The sequence below is a fragment of the Engraulis encrasicolus genome, chromosome 4 (genome assembly GCF_034702125.1).
Source record: "Engraulis encrasicolus isolate BLACKSEA-1 chromosome 4, IST_EnEncr_1.0, whole genome shotgun sequence".
Taxonomy (NCBI): Eukaryota; Metazoa; Chordata; class Actinopteri; order Clupeiformes; family Engraulidae; genus Engraulis; species Engraulis encrasicolus.
In genome coordinates, this window is record NC_085860.1 from 8912435 (window position 1) to 8936375 (window position 23941).

At 43.1% G+C, this 23941-nt stretch overlaps 1 protein-coding gene and 1 long non-coding RNA gene across 2 annotated transcripts; one reads left to right on the top strand and one right to left on the bottom strand.

The window, feature by feature from the left end:
• The first annotated feature begins 6356 nt into the window (after nucleotides 1-6356).
• On the top strand, nucleotides 6357-20744 carry afg3l1 (AFG3-like AAA ATPase 1). The gene is made up of 16 exons (XM_063196632.1): nucleotides 6357-6651; nucleotides 7099-7189; nucleotides 7338-7459; nucleotides 7587-7739; nucleotides 7882-7956; nucleotides 8104-8228; nucleotides 9598-9868; nucleotides 10571-10708; nucleotides 14214-14367; nucleotides 15272-15379; nucleotides 15647-15772; nucleotides 16304-16414; nucleotides 16742-16857; nucleotides 17307-17507; nucleotides 18961-19155; nucleotides 19809-20744. Exons 1-16 carry the CDS (start codon nucleotides 6517-6519, stop codon nucleotides 20034-20036), a joined length of 2349 nt encoding a protein of 782 aa, XP_063052702.1. The 5' UTR covers nucleotides 6357-6516; the 3' UTR covers nucleotides 20037-20744.
• LOC134446681 (uncharacterized) lies at nucleotides 12293-14078 on the bottom strand. The gene is made up of 3 exons (XR_010034443.1): nucleotides 13721-14078; nucleotides 12757-12822; nucleotides 12293-12380 (listed from the first exon to the last, which is right to left on the bottom strand). It is a non-coding gene; the product is annotated as an uncharacterized LOC134446681 (long non-coding RNA).
• Nucleotides 20745-23941: the final 3197 nt, after the last annotated feature.

The following is a 23941-nucleotide window of genomic DNA, read 5'->3' on the forward strand; positions in this document are numbered from 1 at the left end:
AAACTTATCATCCATCACAAGAGTTACTTTTTGCAGACAAATACAGCCTATTCTTCCTATAATAATCCATAGCTTCCTCATACACCAAGGCAGTGTTCCAGGTACATGGCTTAGTGACAGCCCAGAGCATATTCATTCAGGCCAAGAAGCATACCTCCTCAGGGAAGATTCAGGTCATCTCATTCTCCTGACCAAACAAAAACCCCGGGTGTGTCTTTCAAACCATCTAGAGCTCTTCCTGACACACTGGAACAAGGTCTCTTAGGGTGCTTTCCAATATACTTACTCCCGTCCTCCCCAAGTGCATGTGGCCTCATGATGACGCCACAAGACATCATTGACAACAGATGTTCAATTCAATATCTTTCAAAAATACTAATTGAAACAGCCTGGCAAAACAGACTAAATGTGAGATTAAATGTGAACATTTAATCTGGCCCCGATCAATTCAAAGATTCAAAACAAATCTCCTGCATTGTTATTGGTCTACCAGTTTCAGGGCATGGGGCATTGTTCGAGGCTAGACCCACTCACAGACAAAAAAAATATTTTGGCCGCTGGTGGGTGGGGCTAGTTTACCAGGCTAATTGGCAGGTAATTTTCTCATTTGCAATCACGACGTTGAATGGGAAAAGTACCCAAAAATTTGTTGCGGCTAGGACAGGGGTGTCAAACTCATTTTGGTCCGGGGGCCGCATACAACCCATGTGGACCTCAAGCGGGCCGCATTAGTAACATCATCGCAAAAAAAAAAAAAAAAAACGTAAAGCAGAGGATTAGTGTTCAGTACTATCACGTTTTAAGTGTGTTGAATATGTAGAAAGCAATGCAATACTGATAATCCTATGCAAAATTTCCTTGACTTCATTCATTCATTGCCAAACGTCAACTAATTAAATATGGTACAGTTCATTTTGGCAGGGGGTCTGGTGGTTTTCCCCCAGAAAATTTTGTATTTCTTATATGTAATTTCCTGCATTTTCACGCATTCTAACATCCCGTTTCCAGTTTGTGCTTAATAGGAACCAATACAAATCCAATTATATTTATTATTTAATTACAACCAATACCAATACAATACGAATAAGAAGTATTAACATTTTATCTGTATATATGAGGTCTATAATATATGAGCTTTATCAAATGCCTGTTACAGTACAAATTCACTATTTATAATATGTGCACTTTACTACATATATACAGTGTAACAGAGGGACCATTGGGTTAATGTCATGCAGGTCTCGATTTTGCCCCGAGGGCCGTAATTGCGCATTTCGGTTATTTCATTAAAAAAAAAAAAGTAAAAAAAAAATATATATTAATTTTTTTTTTTACATCCGGGCCGGATGGAACCCTCTGGCGGGCCGGATGCGGCCCGCGGGCCGTATGTTTGACACCCCTGGGCTAGGATGACAGAGGGGAAACTTTATTGTTTTCTCCATGGAGGTGAGGCGTCATGTGAAGCGAAGCGCGAGGCCACAAGCAGAGGTCGAGGACTGGAGTCATAATATTGGAAAGAAGCCCTCATTGGACCGAATGAGAGAGCAGGCGGTACAGAGTGGTATCTAAGCCCTACAACACCCCCAGATACACACATACAGCCACTCATACATACAAACGTAGCATTACACTTAGCTGACGCTTTCATTTATTCGAAGCGACTTACAGTTATTATTTATATCATAGTATTGGTTACAGGCCCTGGAGCAATGTGGGATTATAGGTGCCTTGCTCAAGGGCACTTCAGCCATGGATGAAGATGAAGGGAGAGGTCAGGGGAGATTCGGACCTGCAACCCCTAGATTGAAAGACCAACTCTCTAACCACTAGGCCACGGCTGCCCCACAATAAAAAAAACAAAAACACAACTTCATAAAAGTGAAAATATGCATAAAAGTCTTCTCCCAAGATTCAACACTAGAAAAACACACAAACACATGTGGAAGGGCTTGTTTTCAAACGGCAAGTCACAAAGCAAACGTTCGGGCAATGTGTATCAAAAACAGTCTGTCAGATATTAGTAAGGCCTATGCTGATCACTCACTAGTGCTTCAATATTAAACCGCACTGGTGTAGTGAAGATAGTAGGCCTAAATAATGGACTGTGGAAAACAATGGCTTGCTGGTGTGATTGCAACGTTAAATAATAGCACAGCACCCCACTATATAAGGGATACCTGTAGTGGCATACACACATTCAGCAAAACAAAGATAAAACAGAAAAGTACAAAAGACATTTCCCGCATCTGAAATTGCTGTTCAATCCTCCAGCAAGCCAAGATTCAACAGTGTGATCCCAGCTTACAACATCTCTCATCACCACCACCTAGGTTCTGCTTTAAAAGGGGCCAGAACATAAGAGACATTGTGGTCAGCGCTACATACATGGAAACCCCTAAAACAACTTGGCTTGCAAGAGGATTGAACGGCAATTTCAGATGTGGGAAATGCACAAAAGACAAAAAATAGAGACAGCAATATACTAAATAGAGGCACAGAAGATTGGATACCCTTTGCTGAAGAGAAAGATGTGTCCATGGTGAAAGGGATCAAACAATGCTGCAATGATGTTGAGGGAAAAAACAACATAACAAACAAAATTCCACACAAACAATCCAAAGGAAAAGGTGAACAGTGCATACAAACCCCTAAGATCATTCACCTGGGCCACACACGGCTAAACACCCCTGACCCCATCACAGCTACCACATTAGTGCTGTTCTTCACCATGGCTATTCATTTGAAATTCACACATTGCAATAACCATATCACTACACGCATGTTACAATTTACAACATTGCCATTAAGCATATTCAACATGTTGTAGATACAGTAATATTATAAGTATGACATATAATACATTGCATATTGGAAGGTAAAAAAAGGACCAGTTTGGTAAATCCAGCGCTGTAGTGATTTTTGGTGACATAGAGGCAGCTTGAAACATTTCATCACGTCACATCTTCAGTCAGCTGCTATACTTCTAGCCGACTTACACCTTCAATCCTTAAATAACATGATTTTGAACAAAATTCAAATAGTAAGAAAATAACCCCATACCGTGTTCTTTAAAGGGACACTGTGTGAGATTTTTAGTTGTTTATTTCCAGAATTCATGCTGCCCATTCACTAATGTTACCTTTTTCATTAATACTTACCACCACCATCAAAATCTAAGTATTCATTATGACTGGAAAAAATGCACATTTCATACATGAAAAGGGGGATCTTCTCCATGGTCCGCCATTTTGAATTTCCAAAAATAGCCATTTTTAGCTGCAAAAATGACGCTACTTGGACCGTACTAGAAAATATTTGTTTATTACTTAGTAAACTTTCATGTAAAGATCAAATTTGGCAAAAGGCAGCCCAGTTTCAGTGAGCAGCATAGTTGCAGTACCTTTTTTGACCATTTCCTGCACAGTGTACCTTTAAGGCCTTATGCAGAGCCGTGTCACAGTTAGACATGGCCTTGATGTTTATAACAGGTCCTATACTGCGCCATGTCATGCCCATGTTGATGAAGGCCAAATACTGCGCCACAGTTTGTCATGAGGGGGCGGTGTGGTGGCTGAGTGACCGCTGGGATAGGAAGGTACACTGGGGTGCAGTCAGAGTGGCAGTGAGTCCTTAGCAATATCCATGAGGTCCTCCCTGCAGCTTCACATGCATTCACTCACAACACACAGACACACGCACACAGACACAAGCTCTTGCATACATTCACATGAGCGCATACATTCACACGTGCGCGCACACACACACACACACACACACACACACACACACACACACACACACACACACACACACAATCAAAAAAGTGACTAATACATACACACACACACACACACACACACACACACACACACACACACACACACACACACACACACACACACACACACACAAAAACAATAAGTGCAGAAAAACTTGGTAATTTAAGCACACTGACCGCACACCATATCAAAGGTCAGAAAGGTCACAAGTTGTCGCTGTATCACAGTCGCTTTAGTGGTGGGCTGCCTTCTACTACTAACTAGGCCTACTGCTAATACTAGAAACTACTACTACTACTACTACCACTAATAAGGGCTTCTCCTGATAATAAGCAGGTCATCAAGCAGGTCATCATGTTGGAGCTGACGGTGCCTTGGGAGGAGAGGTTGGAGGAAGCCAGTGGGAGGAAGAGGAATAAATACGCAGAGCTGGTGGAGGACTGCCGTAGCAGGGGGTGGTGTGCAAGATGCCTGCCCATTGAAGTCGGGGGAAGGGGCTTTGCAGGGAAGTCACTCTGTAGGGCCCAACAGCCTCCTAGGCATCATAAGGGCAAGGAAGAGGAGAGCCATCTGCTCAGCTACGGAAGCTGCTGAGAAAGCCTCACGATGGCTGTGGATACAGAGGGACAAGGCGTGGATGAACGATTCTTGGACACAGGCCGGGAACTGATCACTCCTGGTCGGGTCGCCTGGGTGAGGGGGTCTGAAAGACGTGAAACCCCCTGAGACAGGGGCGCCTCCAAGTGGTGGCTAGTGGTGGCTACCGCCACCACGTGATCACTCTCAGCCACCACGTTAGCCACCACAACAAAATCTGTTAAACTGGCTGGCTTGCATGGCTTGTAGAATTAGCTAAACTACAACTCCCAGCATGCACGATAACAAGCTACGCTAGGTAGACCCGCCCCTCCCTCGAATCGAGAGTCAGTCGAAAGACGTAACGTAAGCTCTTCATTTCTCTTCAGTTGCGTCGGGCGGGCAGGCTGCGTACAGCAGTGAGATGGACAACAACAAAGGTGTCAGTCTGTAAATAAATGATTTACAACGTTCTCTATGCTTTGTTTTTGAAAAGTTATGGCCCATATTTGATTACAAACAATGTGTTGAGGACTTCAAACTGGTTGTTGCTAGGAAATGGCATTTTAGCCTCCTGCAGTTAACTGATATGCTACTTCAAAAAACGAACTGCTTGTTAAACATTTCATACTTAAAAACTGTCCCCTAATACTCCGTTTTGAATGCTAACTTGCTAAGCCCTTCTTTAGGTTACAAACAAAGTCGAACAATTGAAGATGTATTGATGGTTGCTGAATCAATATTGGATCTCTGCTGTTTTGTTGACAAAACGTCTGAGGTCCTCCCCTTTGCTAGGTCAACTTATAGAAAGCTACCCTTGCACATTCTGCTTATGAATGTCAGCAGGGCTGTCATTAATGAAAGCATAAGCAAAATGTTAGCTTCATTTGTTTGAAAAGTGCTATATTTGCAGCCAAAATTCATGAAGATATTTGTTAGTGTGAAAACCAATATACCTCAGCTGATATGTTTGTTTTTTCAGGTGCCAATTGAGCAAGGCACCCACTGGGAAAATGTAGTTCCTGTGTCAGTATGAGAGACACTTTTTCTGCACGTGTGTATGTGTGTGTGTATGTCTGTCAACTTGTGACATTTTATATTATATATATTTTTTAAATTGATTGGCAGCACTGTATTTTATAGGCTATCATATCATACACAATGGGCTTGAGATCGAGACAATATAGAAAATTGTATGCCTACATAACTAAGCTTAATCCTAATAATAAACAAAATGGCTATCTAGCCTATATAACAACCCCAGTAGGCTATCTGTAGCCTAGATCAATACATTTGGGTTTTCGTCGGGTATGCCACCCCAAGATTTTGCCTAGCTCCAGCTAGCCACCCACAGGATTTATTTCTGCTGGCGCCACTGCCCTGAGACCCCCGGTGCTGTCACTAAGGATGTGTCCAAGATTCTGCATCACAAGATGTATCAAAACAACCATAATAGGCTAATAATAATAATAATAATAATAATAATAATAATAATAATAATAATAATAACAATAATAACAAATTAATTAATTATTATTAGTAGTGGTAGTGCTGTATTTCAGCTGCTCGACTCACAATCTGAATACCATTAAGCTATCCATTTTCCTCCGATAATGCTGGTATTTCTAGGCTATCGGAGGACAATGGGGAAGATGTAATAAACCTTTCACTCTCATTGCATGGGGCAAAGTTTCATAAGCCAGCCAGTGCCTCCACGGATAGGCTAAAGATTTCTGAGTGCCCCAGCCAATCGTGATGCAGTCCGTGACACATGCGAAGGACCTATTCAGCCCAAAGTACGCCTGATAGAAAATGAAGTGTAACAAACCCTATGTTCAACCAAAAACCCATGGGTTTGTTGATTAATCTTGATGTGTGTATGATTTTTGTTGGTAGTATCACAAATATAAGAGTGCATAGCTTTCCATGGAACCCACAAACCTTTATAAAACTAAAAAAACTCAGGCTTATAACGGATCGTCCAGAAATCGTCTGGTCCCCACTGTTGCTTGGGTTGACATCTTGGAAGTTGTTTGACAACCGTACTTGAACCTACTCGGAATGCATCTAAAGAAACCTCTTGCGAATTCATGAAAGGAGGTGGATATCAAGATTAGGTCCGAGACTCTATTAAAGGGTGCGGGCAAACGGCAACAGAGACATGGCTCTCATGATGGGGCTACTGTCGACGGCTGCCTTGCCACTACGGTTTGGAGTAAGGTCGTTGGGACGATACTCCATTGCCACCACAGCTCGGATCCTGACTGCTAGAGGGTACAGTGCCCCTGCAATCAACGTAAGGAAACTGATATACCTAACCTGTTGGCATGTGTTACATATGCAGGGCTGCTTACGGTGTATTCATGTTTAATTCGTCATGAATTTAAAGGACATCCTTGTACGGAGTGCGGGCACAGAGCCTTCAATTCGCCGTTAGCTAACCAGGTAGCTAGCTCGTTATAGCGGGCGCATGTTTACATCACGCCAACCAACTGCTAAGCCGTAATCAAGTATGGTGCTTTAGTGTCGAAGGAAATTATTGTTAAGGAGGTTTGCACTAGCCTACCATTGTCGTATGTTAGGTCTGTGACATTACAAACTGTTCGTTTTGTAACTGGTGGTCCAAAGTTGTGATTATGTCATGATGATTAAGCATCTGTGAAGTTAGCGGAAGCGCCTGCTTGAGTCACTGTTGTGAGTCTACTACTCTGCATATGTAATGTTTTCTTTGTTGGTTTTTCAGACAATCCTGTCGAAGTGCTCCAGGCCATCATCAGTTTATGCTGACATTCATCTGAAGCACAGACTCCGGTACTCTACCGAATCACCAAAAGGTTTGTAGTTGCATTGTACCACTGCATCTACACACTCAATGGATGGTGTCGCATAATCATAAACACTGGCTGTAACAAGTAAGCACACGTTGTTGGAGGTTGAAGGATGTTCATTCATTGTACATTTTCAAACTGTTTTGATTCTCAGGGGAAAATCCCAAAGAGTCAGAGCCCTCTAGCAGCAGCAGCAGTGGTGGTGGAGGAGGAGGAGGTGGGAGAAAAGGAGGTGGAGGAGGAGGGAAAAAAGACTGGTGGAGTCGTCTCCAAAAGGTATTGCTTTAACCTCCTTTGCTATTGTATAGATGGGTAGTTGACGGGCGTAACGCAAAAAAAAAAGTTAAACTGGACTGAACTTAGGTCATTCTCTCTCACTCTGCATCATCCTTGGTGTTTTCAGGGTGATTTCCCATGGAATGATAAGGACTTCCAGCAGCTATTGTTAATCGCAGGTGGATTCTCCGGTACCCTGCTTCTCTACCTAAACTTTAGAGACCGGGGAAAGGAAATTACATGGAAAGACTTTGTCCATCGCTTCTTGGATAGAGGATTGGTGAGTGGGCATCTTTGTTTGTTTTTGGGTGTAACGTGTACCCCATTTATTTTGCCACCATTCATTCTGTGTTTCGCACTGCTGACTGTATACAATAAAAAAGACAAATACAATGTTTTATAATTTATTGGGATTGTCACAGGTGGACCGCTTGGAGGTGGTGAACAAGCAGTATGTGCGAGTAATCTTAGTGCCCAGAGCAGATGCTGGAGATGGGGTAAGTCGATAACAAGAAAAACACTGTATTTGTTTCTGAGTTTGTGGTATTGTTAGTTAATGGAATCTTATTCTTACTGACACGTCTTTATCTGCTCATGCTGAATCTTGGGTCCCATTGTGTGTGTGTGTGTGTGTGTGTGAACAGAGTTATGTGTGGTTCAACATTGGTAGTGTGGACACGTTTGAAAGGAACCTTGAGACGGCTCAGCAGGAGTTGGGACTGGAGCCCCAGCGCAGGGTAGCTGTGGTCTACAGCTCCGAGAGTGATGGGTGAGTCCTCTGGTTATAGACGGTTTCATGGAATGTCCACGGTCAAAACAAAAACAAAGCATGAATGTTCTAAGGCCTTAACTTTTATTTCCGGTAGACTTCCGCAAACAATACACTGCATTGCAACAACAGCTACACTGGGCTATCAAACTGGTCCTTATGCTCAGCGTGCTCTACCTCCCATACCTGAACTGTAGCATTAATTGGTGGATGGCGAGTTTTAGCCCTGAGTGACGGACTGCGCAGGAACACAGTTACACAACATACAGCTTTGTTTGTTTGGGTGCATGATTGGTTGTGAATATTTTACATGATTTCTACTTGATTGTGCCTGGTAGGCCAAGTTGACATCAGATTAAGTTGCTTGACCAGTGGTCAAAGAAGAATTGGCCTATTAATTTCACATTCATGTTTCCTTACTTGAATGAAGAAATGTTGGTCTCTGCCTTAAGATACATTCACATACGTTTCTGGCTTCTCACTGACTCCCCTACTTGCCACTCACGCATGGAACGTTCCAGCGGGTTTAACTGCTATTGCAAAAGGGAGAAGTTAACTGCCAATAATCCAAACGGTGCATTCCAATTGGTAACTTGCTTACTCAGAAGGATCAGGAAGCGCGCTCAACACCTTGTCTTCTTATACTTTACACTGGGTACTTAACTTCGTCAATGAATGAACTCAAATCTCAAAAGAAAGTGAATAAAGAATCACTCATCAGATTTCTTTTTTCATTTTGAATCGCCTCACATCACAGACGTTTCGGGCTTACACCCTTCTTCAGTGTGAAATGGCGATTTCGCCATTAAGTGAAAACTTAACTTGCTTACTCCCCTCGCTTCAAGTTTAAATATTTTTATCTTCTGCCCACATCGCATCACTTGTACTCTCCTTGCCTCCTCGGCTCGCTATTCACTTAACTCACCGAGCGAGTAGCGATGTGTGTAAACATAGTTTTATGGTGAATGTCCACCAGACATGCCATACACCCTTACGTCCCAACACCAAACGCTGCACTACCCTCCTCAAAGGCACTTTGGTAACTGTAGGATTTAATGATACTGTATGTGAAACTGCTCTATGTTGTCACCGCACCACTGCACACCTCACCCCTGGCTGATGCGCTGCAGCCTCTGACTGATTCTCTGCCATATACCTCGTGATATGGCTGCGACTCACAATAAATTTGCATACACTTGGAGATTTCTGAAGTTTTTGACACGCTGCAATGGCAGCTTAGGCGCTGCAATAACTTTGTATTCGTGTCTCAACGTAAATCTATAGGGTAGTGTAATGCGAAGTTCCAGTGGATCATTACTGTAAGCTTGGTGGTTTACCAGCCTTTCTAAATAGTTTTGTTTCTCAACAGGTCCTTCCTGATGAGCATCATTCCTACTCTGCTGCTGATTGGATTTCTCCTCTTCACTCTACGACGAGGGCCAATGGGAGGAGGTGGAGGAGGCGGAAGGGGCGGGCTTTTTAGCATGAGCCAGTCGAATGCCAAAATGATGAAGGACAACATTGAAGTGAAATTCAAGGACGTAGCAGGATGTGAGGAAGCCAAACTGGAGATCCTGGAGTTTGTCAACTTCCTGAAGAACCCTCAGCAGTATAAAGATCTAGGAGCCAAAATTCCAAAGGTACGAAGTTACGCACTGTGCCAACAAATGAGAGAATGTACAGTATCTGTCCAAACAGTTCTTTTTCATGGTCAAAGTAGTTTACTGTGATTTATGCCAGATGCTGCGTAGCACAATATTTACCCTCTGGAGCATGTTGCAACTTTTAGGCCCATGAGATTTTTTTTTTTAATTTAACATGTTGGAATGTTAGAGCTGAATGAACAAGTTCTAATGCAAGATGAAGGTCTTGTTTTTTTTTTTGCACGTAACTGCATTTTATTTCATGTTTTATGTGTTTCAGAGGCTAAGATATTTCGTTTTTTCTTTTTAGCTGACTGCACTTTTCCAAAACATGGCTTGGCAGATGTGTTTTTGCAAATGTTTTAGGCATACATAGGTTAATGAACATGAGATGATGATAATAAGAAAAGCATGTGCAAGCAAGACATAAATCGGGTAAACCTGTTGAAGGTTGATTGAATTGTTGACTGTACTTTGAACATGAAACATGGGGCATGGAATTCAGTCACAAGACTGAAGAGGAGATAGTTTATTGCTTTGAGGAAATGTGTATTAGTCATGAATTTTAGCTTTTTTAGGGCAGAATAGCCTATGTTTTTGTGTATGTTTTTATAATCTCACAAACAGTGTATAATATATCCTATAATTTTACTGATTGCAGTTTATGTTTGTGTTTTGCGTGTCTCTTTGCTGTGTTAGGGTGCGGTGCTCTCCGGCCCACCGGGCACTGGGAAGACGCTGCTGGCCAAAGCCACCGCAGGGGAGGCTAATGTGCCCTTCATCACCGTCAACGGGTCAGAGTTCCTGGAGATGTTCGTGGGTGTCGGACCTGCCAGAGTGAGTCAACATTTCTTTCCTCGTATATACCATTAAATGTTTCCATTAGGGCTGGGTTCAAAAGATCGAATCGCGATCCCATATTGATTCACGCTCAAAAAGTGTGATATCGATTCACAACTTTGTGGATCGATCTTTTGAAGATGATAATGGTGCTATTTCTCAACCACAACCTTTTGCTCTCCTCCACATTCATTTAGGCTACATGCACAAATACACATGGCCTGTTCAAGTAAATATTGCCTTTCCCACCTTTCTCTCTCATACCAAGTTTTCCACTTCTTTCTCTCATACCAAGGCATTTCATGTTTGTGTGGGCATCAAATGCTGAGCTATTTAGGTTTTTAAAGCCGGTCTTAGAATTCTAATCATAAATGGGTTAAAGTGACAACCCAGCAGTACAGAAGATCGATATCGAATTGGATCGTGACCTTCTGGATCGGAATCGAATCGATCCAGGAAATTTGGATCGATTCCCAGCCCTAGTTTCCATAGTCGGCTTAGTGGTTTATAGGCTGATAACATTGTGGAACATTCATCTCTACTTGCTTTATGGTCCTCCTTGTGTGGGCTTTCAGCTTACTTTGTGAAGGTGATTTGACTTCCAGCCTGTAAGATGACAACACACTAAAACATATCAAACATTGCTTTAAGAATTCCCTTGGAACCTGTGAACTTTTCCTGAATATTTTAATGCTACCTCCAGTGTCTCACTTTTGAAGAATAGCAGTCTGGAACCAGTGTCAAGCGTATAATAGAACTTCTTTGATCCTACAGAAGGAAAGCATGAAAAACTTGCATGAATTTCTAAACCTCATAGCACCAGTGGCGGTTCTACCTTTTTTTAGGAACAGGGGCCACCATGGGGCCAAATGTAACCTTCAGGGGCCAACAGGGTCACCACCATCTGATATCCAGTGATGACGCGGCTTAGATAAACATCAATTGGCGACAAGGCAATACACATTATCCAGCAAGTGGCAAGAAAACATCATAGTCTTAATGAATTAAATTACCCATCATAGCCTCATTGTTAATAGGCTACCAGCCTTGCAGATTTTGTTGAGTGTATTGCATACTCTAATACATCATACCTACATATTGCTCATTTTTCAAACGTACTTTTCTACAGTATGCTGACAGGAAAGACCATCGACTTCTACGCTACTATCCAAATACACAAATGAATAATTCAGCAGGCCTATTCCTTTTCAAACTTAAATAAAACATTATGAATCAGTATAATTTGCAATACTTATTTTTTTATTCAATCTATGTGCATGAATGACACATCAAATATAATCAACAACATATAAGACAGGAGCAGATAGCAGTGTTATTATGGATGACAGGATTAAGGACTAAGCAGTTTGATTATAAAATGCTTTGAAAAGCATGGGCTGGAGTATCATAACAACCTAGTCAGTCATGGCTATGGCAGAAATGCTGTTATGACTGGAAAACACTCTTGCGTTTGCACACAAATTCAGGATGTGGCAAAATATGCATATTATGTACATTGTAAGGTTCACCGCTTAAGTCTTGTGATTGTGGATAGTGTGCAATCACTGACTATGGCAGCTTGTTTTTTAACTTTTGCATAAGTTGCACAATTTCTTGTCAGGATCTTACGTGCATACAGAATGGCAGGATGCTCTGGACGTCAAAATGTCTGCGGAGAAGCAAATAGAAGAAATAAGTGAACATATCAAACATTATGCAAAGAAAACTTTTTTTTTCCTTTAAATTAAAATATTGAACTGAACACACCAGTGTGTGGTTACAACAGCAAGAGAAGAGAATGACCATTACCATTATGCCATCACTTATAAACATTTTAAATTGCTAAATTAATCTATGTATGCATGTCTGTCTGCAGATGTGTGCAAAATATTGGATCTGTGAAATGTATATTATATGTGGCAAGACCATAATCTTCTTTTGGAAATCTAGATCAATACAGTACTTCTACTCTAATATTGTTAAGCAATGAATAGTTGTCAACTGACAAACTTCAACAGGATACTGGCTGGGCATAGCCTACATACCATCAGGTCCAGGTGGCGCACAGCACAGCTGTTCTTCACTGGCTCCTCTGCTGCACTGGGACAGGTCTACAGAGCAAATGGAAAAAAAAACAATCACAGTTAGTGCAATTCACCTTGTCTGTAATATGTTGGTCACATGTAAGATGTGATTGGTCACATGTAAGAGAAATACAACTTATAAATAACCTATAGTTCCAATTTAGTTATTTTGTTTAATGAAATGCAAATAAGTAGGCAACATTACACCCATACAACACAGTATCATGACTTATGTGGCTGCTATAACAGCTTAAGCACTTAACTATTTTGTACTGTACTTATTAGGCTACCAAGTGGACTTGCTGTACAACTTATAGTAGGCCTAGGCATTTGGGTGCTAAAACAAGTCTAGACCACTGAGCACTTCTCCTCGACACAATCTCAATGAATAATGCCATTTCCAGAGCAACACATGTAATTAGTTGTGGTCATCTCGATTTGTTGAACAAATAGGTCAAAGTTATTGCCTTCCAACAAACAAAATAACAACTTGTGATTGTGATGACGCTAGCCTAACAAGTGCAGTGGATTACTTTGCAGACCGGCGAATTTAAACATTCTAACTTCTTTCTCATAAAGGACTAAACACAGGTAGCCTAAGTATAGGAAAGTGTGTTCAAATAGTGGCTATGTTTACACGTGAAATACAAGGTAGGCTATAACTTAACACAAACGAAGCTATACAAAAGGCTGAATGACCCAAGGCTAAAAGGCATTGCTAACGATGGTTGATTAGCATAATTCACACCTTTAATTATTTGCGATCTCTCTAGGAGTTAAATGGAGCGTTTTTATCATCACTTTCCATCTTCCACATTTGCAAACTTCTTTCAACAACAGGTCGGTTGGAAACAGACAATGATTAGAAAGTATGGGTGCAGTATCTAAACCTAAACCTTACAACAAACAAGAAGATTTGACTCACCAAATAACAAAGTCAGCTTGTTAAACTTCCATCTCGTTGCTGGCTGGCATTCAGTTTACAGAATTGTTGCTCCTCTTTGATTCGCGTGGAAGGGGAGTGGTAGCCGTTCATCACAAAGATTTTTTAAGGAGGCACGTAGAACTAGATTTTTAAGGAGGCACTAGATTTTTTTCAAGGAAGACTATTCAGTTGTATTGACGCAATCGGCGCACTGCCACCAACAGTTTGGAGGTGGAACTGCAGTGACCATTTAAAAATTCCCCACTTCTGGTTTTCTCGCCAGGTGATTGTCAGAACAGGGGCCGTTCAGGGGCCAATCAAATTGGAGGAGGGGCCTCGGCCCCTGTGGCCCCGCCCCTAGATCCGCCCCTGCATAGCACTATACATGTACAGCGGTGATGTACAGCCAGCCTAGTCAATATGAAATTGTGTGGTTAGGGTTGATGGAGGATTTTATTGCTAACTTTTCTCTGAAATATGTGTTCTGTTGTAGGTACGGGACATGTTTGCCATGGCTCGTAAGAACGCTCCCTGCATCCTCTTCATAGATGAGATCGATGCTGTGGGCAGAAAGAGAGGTGGTGGCAACTTTGGTGGCCAGAGTGAACAGGAGAACACCCTCAACCAGCTGCTAGTAGAGATGGATGGTGAGTGGCTTCAGGGCTCTTTGGGTGTTTAATTAAAATGGCTAAGCTCCTATGCCTTCTAATTATTTTATCTCCGCTGCATCAAAAAAGGTGCTAACCTCAACTGCATGCATGTAGCTTTCCGTTCCATTATTTATGCATTTTTAAAATTTGCCTTATTGTTTTTTTGGCCTCTAATTACATATTTTGGGATTTTCTGCTTTTGATGTATGATTGTTGTCTTGGCTCTGTGTCTCTTGTTTTGAGTTTGTTGTAGTAATTGTGTATTTTTCCATTATGTTTTGATGTGCTGTGTCCTGATGTTTGCAGCAAAATCAAGTTTTCTTTCAAAAGGATGCATACTTTATTAGTGGTGTGGATTGGCGCTGCCCTCACGATCCGATTCTATCACATGATTCGGGAGGTAGCGATTAGGTTCTATGCGATCCGATCCGATCCGATTCAATTCTACAATGCATTGCAGTGCATTACATTTCTACTGAAAGCAAAGCAAATGTTTAATCAGTCATGATGAGGCAATACAAGTAGTCAGATACTGAGCAACAATTTATTAGCTGTTTTCTGTATCAGTCTGTATCAGTCTTGTAATGTTTTGAGGTGCTTTTATTTAATTCAACATTCATTTGCTCCCGAAATATCCATGGAAGTAATTGAAACTTAAAAAAAATGCCGGATCGATTCTGGAACTTGCCGGATCGATTCTGGATCGTCCATGCCGCGCATTGGATTGCATCGCCGAATCGATCATTGTTGACACCGCAATACTTTATTACATTTATGGGATAAAAAGTACATTTGCCAGTGAGTCTTTCACTAGCTACCGCGTCATAACCATACAATATACTCTGTGGTAGTCCACGCTCGAGCCCAGAGTCATGATCGACACTCTCTGCTCTATCTTCAGGATTCAATACCAGCACCAATGTGGTGGTTCTGGCAGGGACCAACAGGCCAGATGTCCTGGACCCGGCACTCATGAGGCCCGGCAGATTTGACAGGCAGATCTACATCGGTAAGGAGCTGCATTTTGGGTTTGCACTGCCGCTGAACGGTCACAGTGTCCAGTGACCACCAACACAACCACTACCTAATGATCCCTCATAAAGATTGATGGTCCCAATGTCGTTAAATTAAGCACATGTCAAATTATTTTTCTTTCTGTCCTATGAGCTATGGGACAGAGACCACTGAGGTAAGGCAAAGGAAAGAACGGCAACTCGGGGCTTTGATTCCGATAGGAGCAGGATATTCATTCATTCCCGATACGTCTGTCCTTCAGGTCCACCTGACATTAAGGGCCGAGCGTCCATCTTCAAAGTTCACCTGAGGCCTCTGAAACTGGACCCCAGCATGGACAGTGATGCCCTGGCGAGGAGGATGGCGGCATCCACTCCAGGTTTTACTGGTGAGTTCAGCTCAGGTCACATTACTATATTGCTAGGAGGCATCATGAAAGTGAAAGTCAAGTCCCATTGATCATCATGGTGGCAAGATTTATCACAGCCTACATTAGAGTGCACACAATGAAGCTCATCCTCGTATCCCTCTATCCCTCTTTATGAGCAGTCATGGGTAAGTGGTGAGGGCGTCAGACTTGTAGCCCAAAGGTTGCCGGTTCGACTCCAGACCCGCCAGGTTGATTGGGGGAGTAATTAACCAGTGCTCTCCCCCATCCTCCTCCATGACTGAGGTACCCTGACCATGGTACCGTCCCGTCGCACTGCTCCGTTGGGGCAGCTCCCTTGCACGGGTGAAGCATAAATGCAATTTTGTTGTGTGCTGTGGAGTGCTGTGTCACAATGACAATGGGAGTTGGAGTTTACCAGTTGGGCTTTCACTTTCACTTCACTTTATCTCCACACTAGCAGGATGTGGAGAATGTTGTTATTGTTGAACTGTGTCTGTACCCTTAATCCTGTGGTGTCTCTCTTATCAGGAGCTGATATTGCCAATGTGTGTAATGAAGCTGCTTTGATTGCTGCTCGGCATCTGAACGCGCACGTCTCCGTGAAGCACTTTGAGCAGGCCATCGACAGGGTGATTGGAGGTGAGCCCAAGCGTTTATTTTAGCTGAAAGAGAATGACCGCAAAAGAAACAATGACGCCAATGAAGGAGGAAGAACAAAGTTGAGAGAGAAATTAGTTCTGGAAATTTACAGTTGCAAAAAAAAGGCTTAATAATAACTTCAAGCATTGAATGTATACAGTACATACCAGCCGTTACTAACTCAACACCTCTCAGTTACCAACTCAAGAAAACACTGTAAACTCTACAAGCTTGACTGAGTGAGACAATTATAGACGGATAAAGAAATGATGGGAATGATGATAGGGGAAGCCACATCTCATGTCTGCAATACCTGACGTTGCACAGGTTTGGAGAAGAAAACCCAGGTCCTGCAGCCCACGGAGAAGAAGACCGTGGCCTTCCACGAGGCCGGCCATGCCATCGTGGGCTGGTTCCTGGAGCACGCCGACCCCTTACTGAAGGTAGTGTATGTCAGATATTGACCAGAGCAGGCTGAGCCGGTTTTACCAATAAACAGATATCTGCCCTCTGTAGGGGCCCTAAACAGTCAGCCCACCATAGTGAATAGCAGCAAAAATAATACAACAAGGCCTCATGTCTATAATAAGCCTAGGACCCCCAAGTGGGTAGACAAGAGCGGTGGATGGAGAAGTAGATGTGTATTTTTTTGATTGACTGATAAATCATCCTCTTTATTATGCAGTCACGGTGTGATATGATGATCTTACTTTGAAGACATCACAACATGAACTTAAATAGTGAGGGATGTTTTGATCAAAAGCTTTATGCAAACTGACAAATGAGGCATTGTTTATTTTTCTTACCTGTCCATGTGTAGTTTTGATCATGAGCCTTCCATTTGTGATCCTGGGGACTCAGCCCCTACTCATCTGTATTCTCCATGTCACAGGTGTCCATCATTCCCCGTGGGAAGGGGTTGGGTTACGCCCAGTACCTGCCCAAGGAGCAGTACCTGTACACGCGCGAGCAGCTGTTCGACAGGATGTGCATGATGCTGGGAGGCCGCGTGGCGGAGCAGGTGTTCTTTGGCCGAATCACCACGGGAGCCCAGGACGACCTGAAGAAGGTCACCCAGTCAGCCTACGCCCAGGTACGGAAGCCAGCCGCCCTCTTGCAGTCGGGTCATCTTTGGTACCATCACTTGGAAGCTAGCGGTGTAAATCAGTGCCTTTGTGGCGATTCGATTTGACATCGATTTCTTTGGCCAGAGATTCGATTATTTTCGATTCAAGTCAAAGACCATATTTTATTAAACTTTACAGGCTTGGCTTAAGTGTGAAATGTTCAGTAAATAAATAAACAAAAGCTGAAATATCTACATGCATTTTATTTGAGGACCAACATTATTACACTCAGTATTATTATTTCTGTGTGAGCCAAATTTAAATACCTCACAGAATGAGTGAAATATCAGAACAAAATCGATTAATAACGATAAATCAATTCTCTTATGGACAAATCGATGAACTGAATTGCCGGCTGTAAGATCGTTGCCTTGATTCAAAACAATTATTATTTACACTTCTATTAGAAACCCAATGTGTTTTGGGTGAAGTCAACCACTACGTCAACATATCCACCTATTTATCCGCGTTTACAAGGGGGTAGACAATCGACGCATCAGCGAAGTTATTTATCTCCATAACGACTTACGGTAACTCACATTGGCTACAAGTACGGGTCCCAGCTCTCCACCAATGGTTGGTCGTTTCTCAGCTTTCAAGTGCAAACATGCATGCGTGTCAGTGTGAAATTAAAATGAATTTCATCCAGTCGTTACGTGTTTGTGCACTGAGGAGTCACATGTTGGGTAGTGACGGAGATCCTCAGATGATGACATTACCTGTAGCTCAATTGGATTATGTTATTACACACGCAGATGGTCACCTCTTGCCTGCTATTTTGCTGGATCATGAATTGACCACTCAGCCAACTTAGTTGCAAGGGTGGGGAACCGTTTTCATTCGAGGGCCACTTCAAATTTTATAATGTCCTCCAAAGGCCGTACTATGAACACAAACCAGGATTTCACCTTGCACTTTAGACCTATATTGAAGGAGGCCACCTTTACAACAGACCCCACCTTCACTAGGTCCTCTGAAAATATAACTTAATTGTATTGCAAATCTAATTTCTAAGATTGCTTTACATGTTATATTTCATGGACACCGTAAACTGCCCTCGAGACATAGGTTCCCCACCCCCGGTTTACAGTTCTTGAGTTGATAACAGAGGTGTTGAGTTAGTAATGGCTGCATTGCATACATTAAGTGCTTGTACTATTATTCAGACGTTGGTTGCAACTTCACATTTCCAGAATCTTTGTTTTCTTTCAGTGTCGTCATCTTTAAGTTAAAATTTGAAGCATATTCAATTTAGTTTTCAAGACCAATCAAAACCTGTGCTGGTGTTGGTCTGCTGTACATTTATCATCACAAAAATCGCACTGCCAATGCACAGTCATGACATGAGAGTCCATGTGGATTCCCTCTTTTATCCCTCCCATCTTATCACCCTCTCTTCTCGTCCTCTGTCTCTCCCAGATAGTGCAGTTTGGCATGAGTGACAAGGTGGGCCAGGTGTCGTTTGACCTGCCGCGACAGGGGGAGATGGTGATGGAGAAGCCCTACAGCGAGGCCACGGCGGAGCTCATCGACCAGGAGGTGCGGGAGCTTGTGGACCAGGCCTACCAGCGTACCATGGAGCTCATTCTGGACAAGAGGGAGATGGTGGAGATGGTGAGATGCCCTTTTTGTCTCAGATGTAATAGATGCACACTTCTTCCTTTATCTTTTTCTGTTGCAAGTACATGTACAGGCAAATTATGTGAAGTGGATTTTTCTTGTGGCCCTCTGCACTAACACACTCATGTTACATACAGTCATATACAGTACATCTCATGGTTACCTAGGTCCCACCCCATCTATCTCCAACTCATTTTCATCATATTAAAGGCTGAAAAGCTCAAGAATATACTTAGAAAATAAATGGACAGGAAGACGTAGTGTCTTGGTGCTGTAAGTATCTAATGTACATGGGTGAAAGACGTTTTTTTGGGGGGGTGGGGGCTCAGACGTCAGGTGGAGTAACAGCACTTAATGCCCAGAAATGAATTAGTAATTGGTGGTTGATGTGCTGTAATGAATATGCTTCTTGTATAGTTCACTAAAATCAAAAAAACAAAAAATCCATACAATAGTGTCACTGGCTGTCTTTGTGCCACCCTCTCGTGTGCTACTGCTGAAATGTCACGGATCCATAGGTTTGTGTATGTCATCATGTCGTCAGGTGGGTGAGAGACTCCTTTAATTGTGTGTGTGTGTGTGTGTGTGTGTGTGTGTGTGTGTGTGTGTGTGTGTGTGTGTGTGTGTGTGTGTGTTTTGCATGGCAGGTGGGTAAGAGGCTTCTGGAGAAGGAGGTGCTGGACAAGGCCGACATGCTGGAGCTGCTGGGCCCGCGACCCTTCCTGGAGCGCTCCACCTACGAGGAGTTTGTGGAGGGCACGGGCAGCTTCGAGGAGGACACCAGCCTGCCCGAGGGCCTGAAGGACTGGAACGTGGAGCGCGGCATCAAGGAGGCCCAGGAGGAGGAGCCGGCCAAGGAGAAGCAGGCGGTTTAGGGCCAGGAGTGAGGGACACCTCCTTCCCTCCCTGGCCTCGGGGCCCTCCTTCTCTGCCCTTCAACGCTCCTCCTCTTTGGACTTATCTTCTTTGCTGCCCAAGATGGAGGATGCAAAGGATTTTTTTTGGGACTAGATCTCCCTGAAATGGACTGTGGCTTTCACATGCCCAACACACACAGACATACACATAATGTATTTATATTTGCAACTGTAGAGTTGATTTTACTGGCTTCACAGCAAGAGAATTTCTCTGAGGCCTTAACAGCACTGATTTGGTGAAGTGGTGTTGTTCAGGTACCGGTAAATATTTGGTACCTCCGTGTCATTTTTTTTTCCAAGTAATATACCATTTTATGTACATAAAATGACATTAAGTGTTCATCAAGTGGTGAAGAAAGACAATGATGTAAATGTAGGCTCAAAGGCTTAACGAGGCTTTCCACAAAAAACAAATCACTTCATGAAGCATATCACATCTGATATACAGTATATGTTTTTATTTATGACTTTGTGTGTCTACCCAATTCATTTCTGGTAAAAGAGCTGGTCATAAATTAAAAAAAAAAAACTGAAGAGATGTGAAATATTGGATCTGCACAAAACATGAAGGCCACTTAGGCACTCAGTTGTACCATACCAAACACCAGCGCTACCTACCACCTATGTTGTGATTTGATTAAATGCTTAAATTCAATTTTTCTGGAATCCTCTGGGCAGAATCTTGGCCTCCCTTCACTTTGCTAAAAAAAACTGTGTTACCGGGTCGAATGCACTCACTTCAATCCTCTTTCTTTTCTTTTACTCCTTTCTCTATCATTCTCTCTCTCTCTCTCTCTCTCTCTCTCTCTCTCTCTCTCTCTCTCTCTCTCTCTCTCTCTCTCTCTCTCTCTCTCTCTCTCTCTCTCTCTCTCTCTCTCTCTCTCTTCCCTGAAGGCTGCTTGACATCGAACCCACTATCAATGTTAAGGGTTGTGTTGTGGGCAGTCACCTACAGTTTTATCTCTCTTTTCCTTGAATATGTCTCTGTTGCACACCCATCTCTCTCTTTCACCTCTTCTCATACATTCTCTTTTATGACGATGTTGCTGGGAACATGACCTCTTTCCCTTGTGAAAATATTTTGCTCAAATGAGCAGATATGTGAGGCTGAGGGCAGCAAATTGCTCTCTTTTCCTTTCTTTCTCTTTCTTCTCTCTCTTTTCTCTCTGAGGAGGCAGAGTGATTCCAGACTAGCCTGGTCGGTCGGCACACAAGTAGGGCACTCACTGGCACAGTCATCCATCACTGCCCTCACCCCATCAGCCCCCCCACAAACCCAGCCTCCCCACCCCAGTCTACCTCTACCCCACCACCATCACAACATGAGCCGGACCCTACTACCCCTGGGTCAGCCTCCAAGCCTACCAAATCCTCACCTCTCTGTACCTCAATCCACCACCCTCACCCCCAACCATTACCCCTACACACTACCGACCAAGCCACCAGCCATTACCACCACCTCCCAGCCGGCCAGCCAGCCACCCCTCCCCGCCTCCTAGTTCCAGGGCGCTGTTCAAGCTTAGCACATGACAGTGAGACTTCGGCTCAAAATAGCCCGAACGCTGTGCGCTCAACAACACAGCAGTTAGTGTTGCTCCAATGTCGGGGGACAAAACGTTTCCACATGCCCTCGTAAATAGTGTCAGCAGAGAGTGTTGAAGATGGGCCGACTGGGGAACGAGTGCCTGTAAAAGATTCCGTTTTCGACGTTATGTTAGCACCAGTGCCTCTTCGTCAATAGCCTTATTATTGCAGAGACGAGGATTAGTCCCTAATTCATAAGTGAAGACCCTCAATACTCAGTGATGAGCTGATGTCGGCCTGTCTTGACGCTCGTTGTGATTGGAAAATTGTCTTGATGGATGCAGGGGCGGATCTAGCCATTTTGGGGCCCTAGGTGAAATGATACAACAGGGGGCCTTCAAAAGTCATTCTTTAAAAACATCACCACCGATTGGCATGGAAGGAGCAAGTATGCTATTTTAGTGTTTTATCTCATGTACTGTATGTCTTCGATTCCTTTACAAAAATGACAATTTAAGATTAGGATGACTTTTTGTGCGTTTATCGTGACTGTTGTGACAGTTGGGGGGCCCTATGGAGGGCAGATTTGGTTGGGGCCCTAGGAAATTACCTAGGATTGCCTAATGTAAAGTTCGCCTCTGGATAGATGTGTTGCAGGGCTGTTACTTTCTCAAACTGTGATTGACACTGGCCTGGCTCCTCATAGATCCCTTGTTGAGGGCACCACCTCTCTCATCAAACACGTCAATGTGGCTTTGTATGTTGTGTGTGTGTGTGTGTGTGTGGGGGGGGGGGGGGGGGGGGGGGGGGGGGGGGGGTGATGTATATCAACCTATTTCAGGCTGGCCATTTTACCTTTTACTGTTCAAACCCAGTGTGTGCCCTCCATGTTGTTGTGCTCTCTTCAAGCAAGGTCATTTTCAATTCTACTTAAGTGGTTTGGGAGAGACGTCAGCAAATTTGGCAGCTTCATCACTCTCTTCCTTCCTCTCTAGTTTTATAAATACAGTTTGCGGCTTTAGTTGACCAAATACAAGACTGCTTCACACCACCGAGATTACATATCTGAAAAAGAGATTAAAGGTTTTTCTCCACTGCAGTCTGTGTTGTAGTTGTTATGTCCACATTATTCGCATCCAAAAGGAGAAAAGAGGAATTTATTGTCTTACGTTAAATATACTCGGGTACTGTTGCGTAGATGATTTAATGTGTAGATTAGATTTATACAAGACTGTCCTCCACAAACCACAAAGTCAAAGATCACTCCCTTTCTCGGCCCACTGTCTTTATTGATGTCAATGTTGACTGATGATGAATCCTTTGCTGTTCTTTTCAGTCACATTCCCCCTTTACTCCATCAGGGAAAAATACAGGCCATCTCAACACGTACCTCCTCTACTCTTGTTATTTGTCCCATACGTAATACAAAGTACACAGATAGTCACATGGCCCATAGCTTCAGGCTTAAACACGCAGATGGCCTGGTTTGCACAGCAGTCATTGGTTTCTTATCGGTATTTCTCCTTGCCTTAACCTTAGATGAAGATTAGCATTCTTAAGGTTGCATGACCACTACAAACTACAAATGCATTTCCACACACTAAAAAAAAAAATCTCTCCAGAGGAAAAATGTTCATGGATACCTGCAAAAGGAAGTGAAAGAGAAAAATGGAAGAAAAACAGACAGAAAGGGTGGATTCCAATATGCAGACTTCGGTCCTCCCTTGCTCACTTGCCTCCTTGTGACCTCATGATGATGTCACCGACGACAGAAAATTAATTCAATATCTTGCAAAAGCACAATTCTAATGTCAGTTTCTCATTTGCAATCGGAATGGTGGATGAAAAACAGTCCACCAAAAGTTGTTGTGGCTAGGCTGACAGCGGGGAAATGGTATTGTTTTCTCCACGGAGGTGGGGCGAGGCCAACAAGCACAAGTGGAGGACGGGGAGGCCGCATATTGGAATGCACTCAAAGACTGCTTGTCAGCTCTAGAACTACCTCTTCAAATGCAGATAGGGGTGGTGAAGGGCACAGACGGGGGGGTCCTATGCATCCTTTCAGGTGATATACCAGAAGTCTTTGTGTCCAATTATGTAGCTCAGTCCTTCCTTTCCCCAATGCTTCCAAGAAGACTCTTCAAAGAAATTTGCTTACGCATTTTTTTTTTGCTTTTTGCTCTTTCCTTTTTTCACCCAGTTCATAACAGTTCCCAAGGTTACTCTGGTGATATCAATATTCCTGGCAGGTTTCTGACAAGCTGCATAATTGCGTCCACATTGCTTTAATGTCCTGTTTACCCTGTTTACAATTTATTATGTTTTGCATACACTCAACT

What these genes read in the sequence shown, in the direction of transcription:
- afg3l1 (XM_063196632.1), top strand. Translation starts at nt 6,517, where the DNA reads ATGGCTCTCATGATGGGGCTACTGTCGACGGCTGCCTTGCCACTACGG. An exon ending in TAGGAGCCAAAATTCCAAAG is followed by an intron (nt 9,869 to 10,570) that starts GTACGAAGTTAC and finishes TTGCTGTGTTAG; the next exon opens with GGTGCGGTGCTCTCCGGCCC. An exon ending in AGAGGGAGATGGTGGAGATG is followed by an intron (nt 19,156 to 19,808) that starts GTGAGATGCCCT and finishes TTTGCATGGCAG; the next exon opens with GTGGGTAAGAGGCTTCTGGA.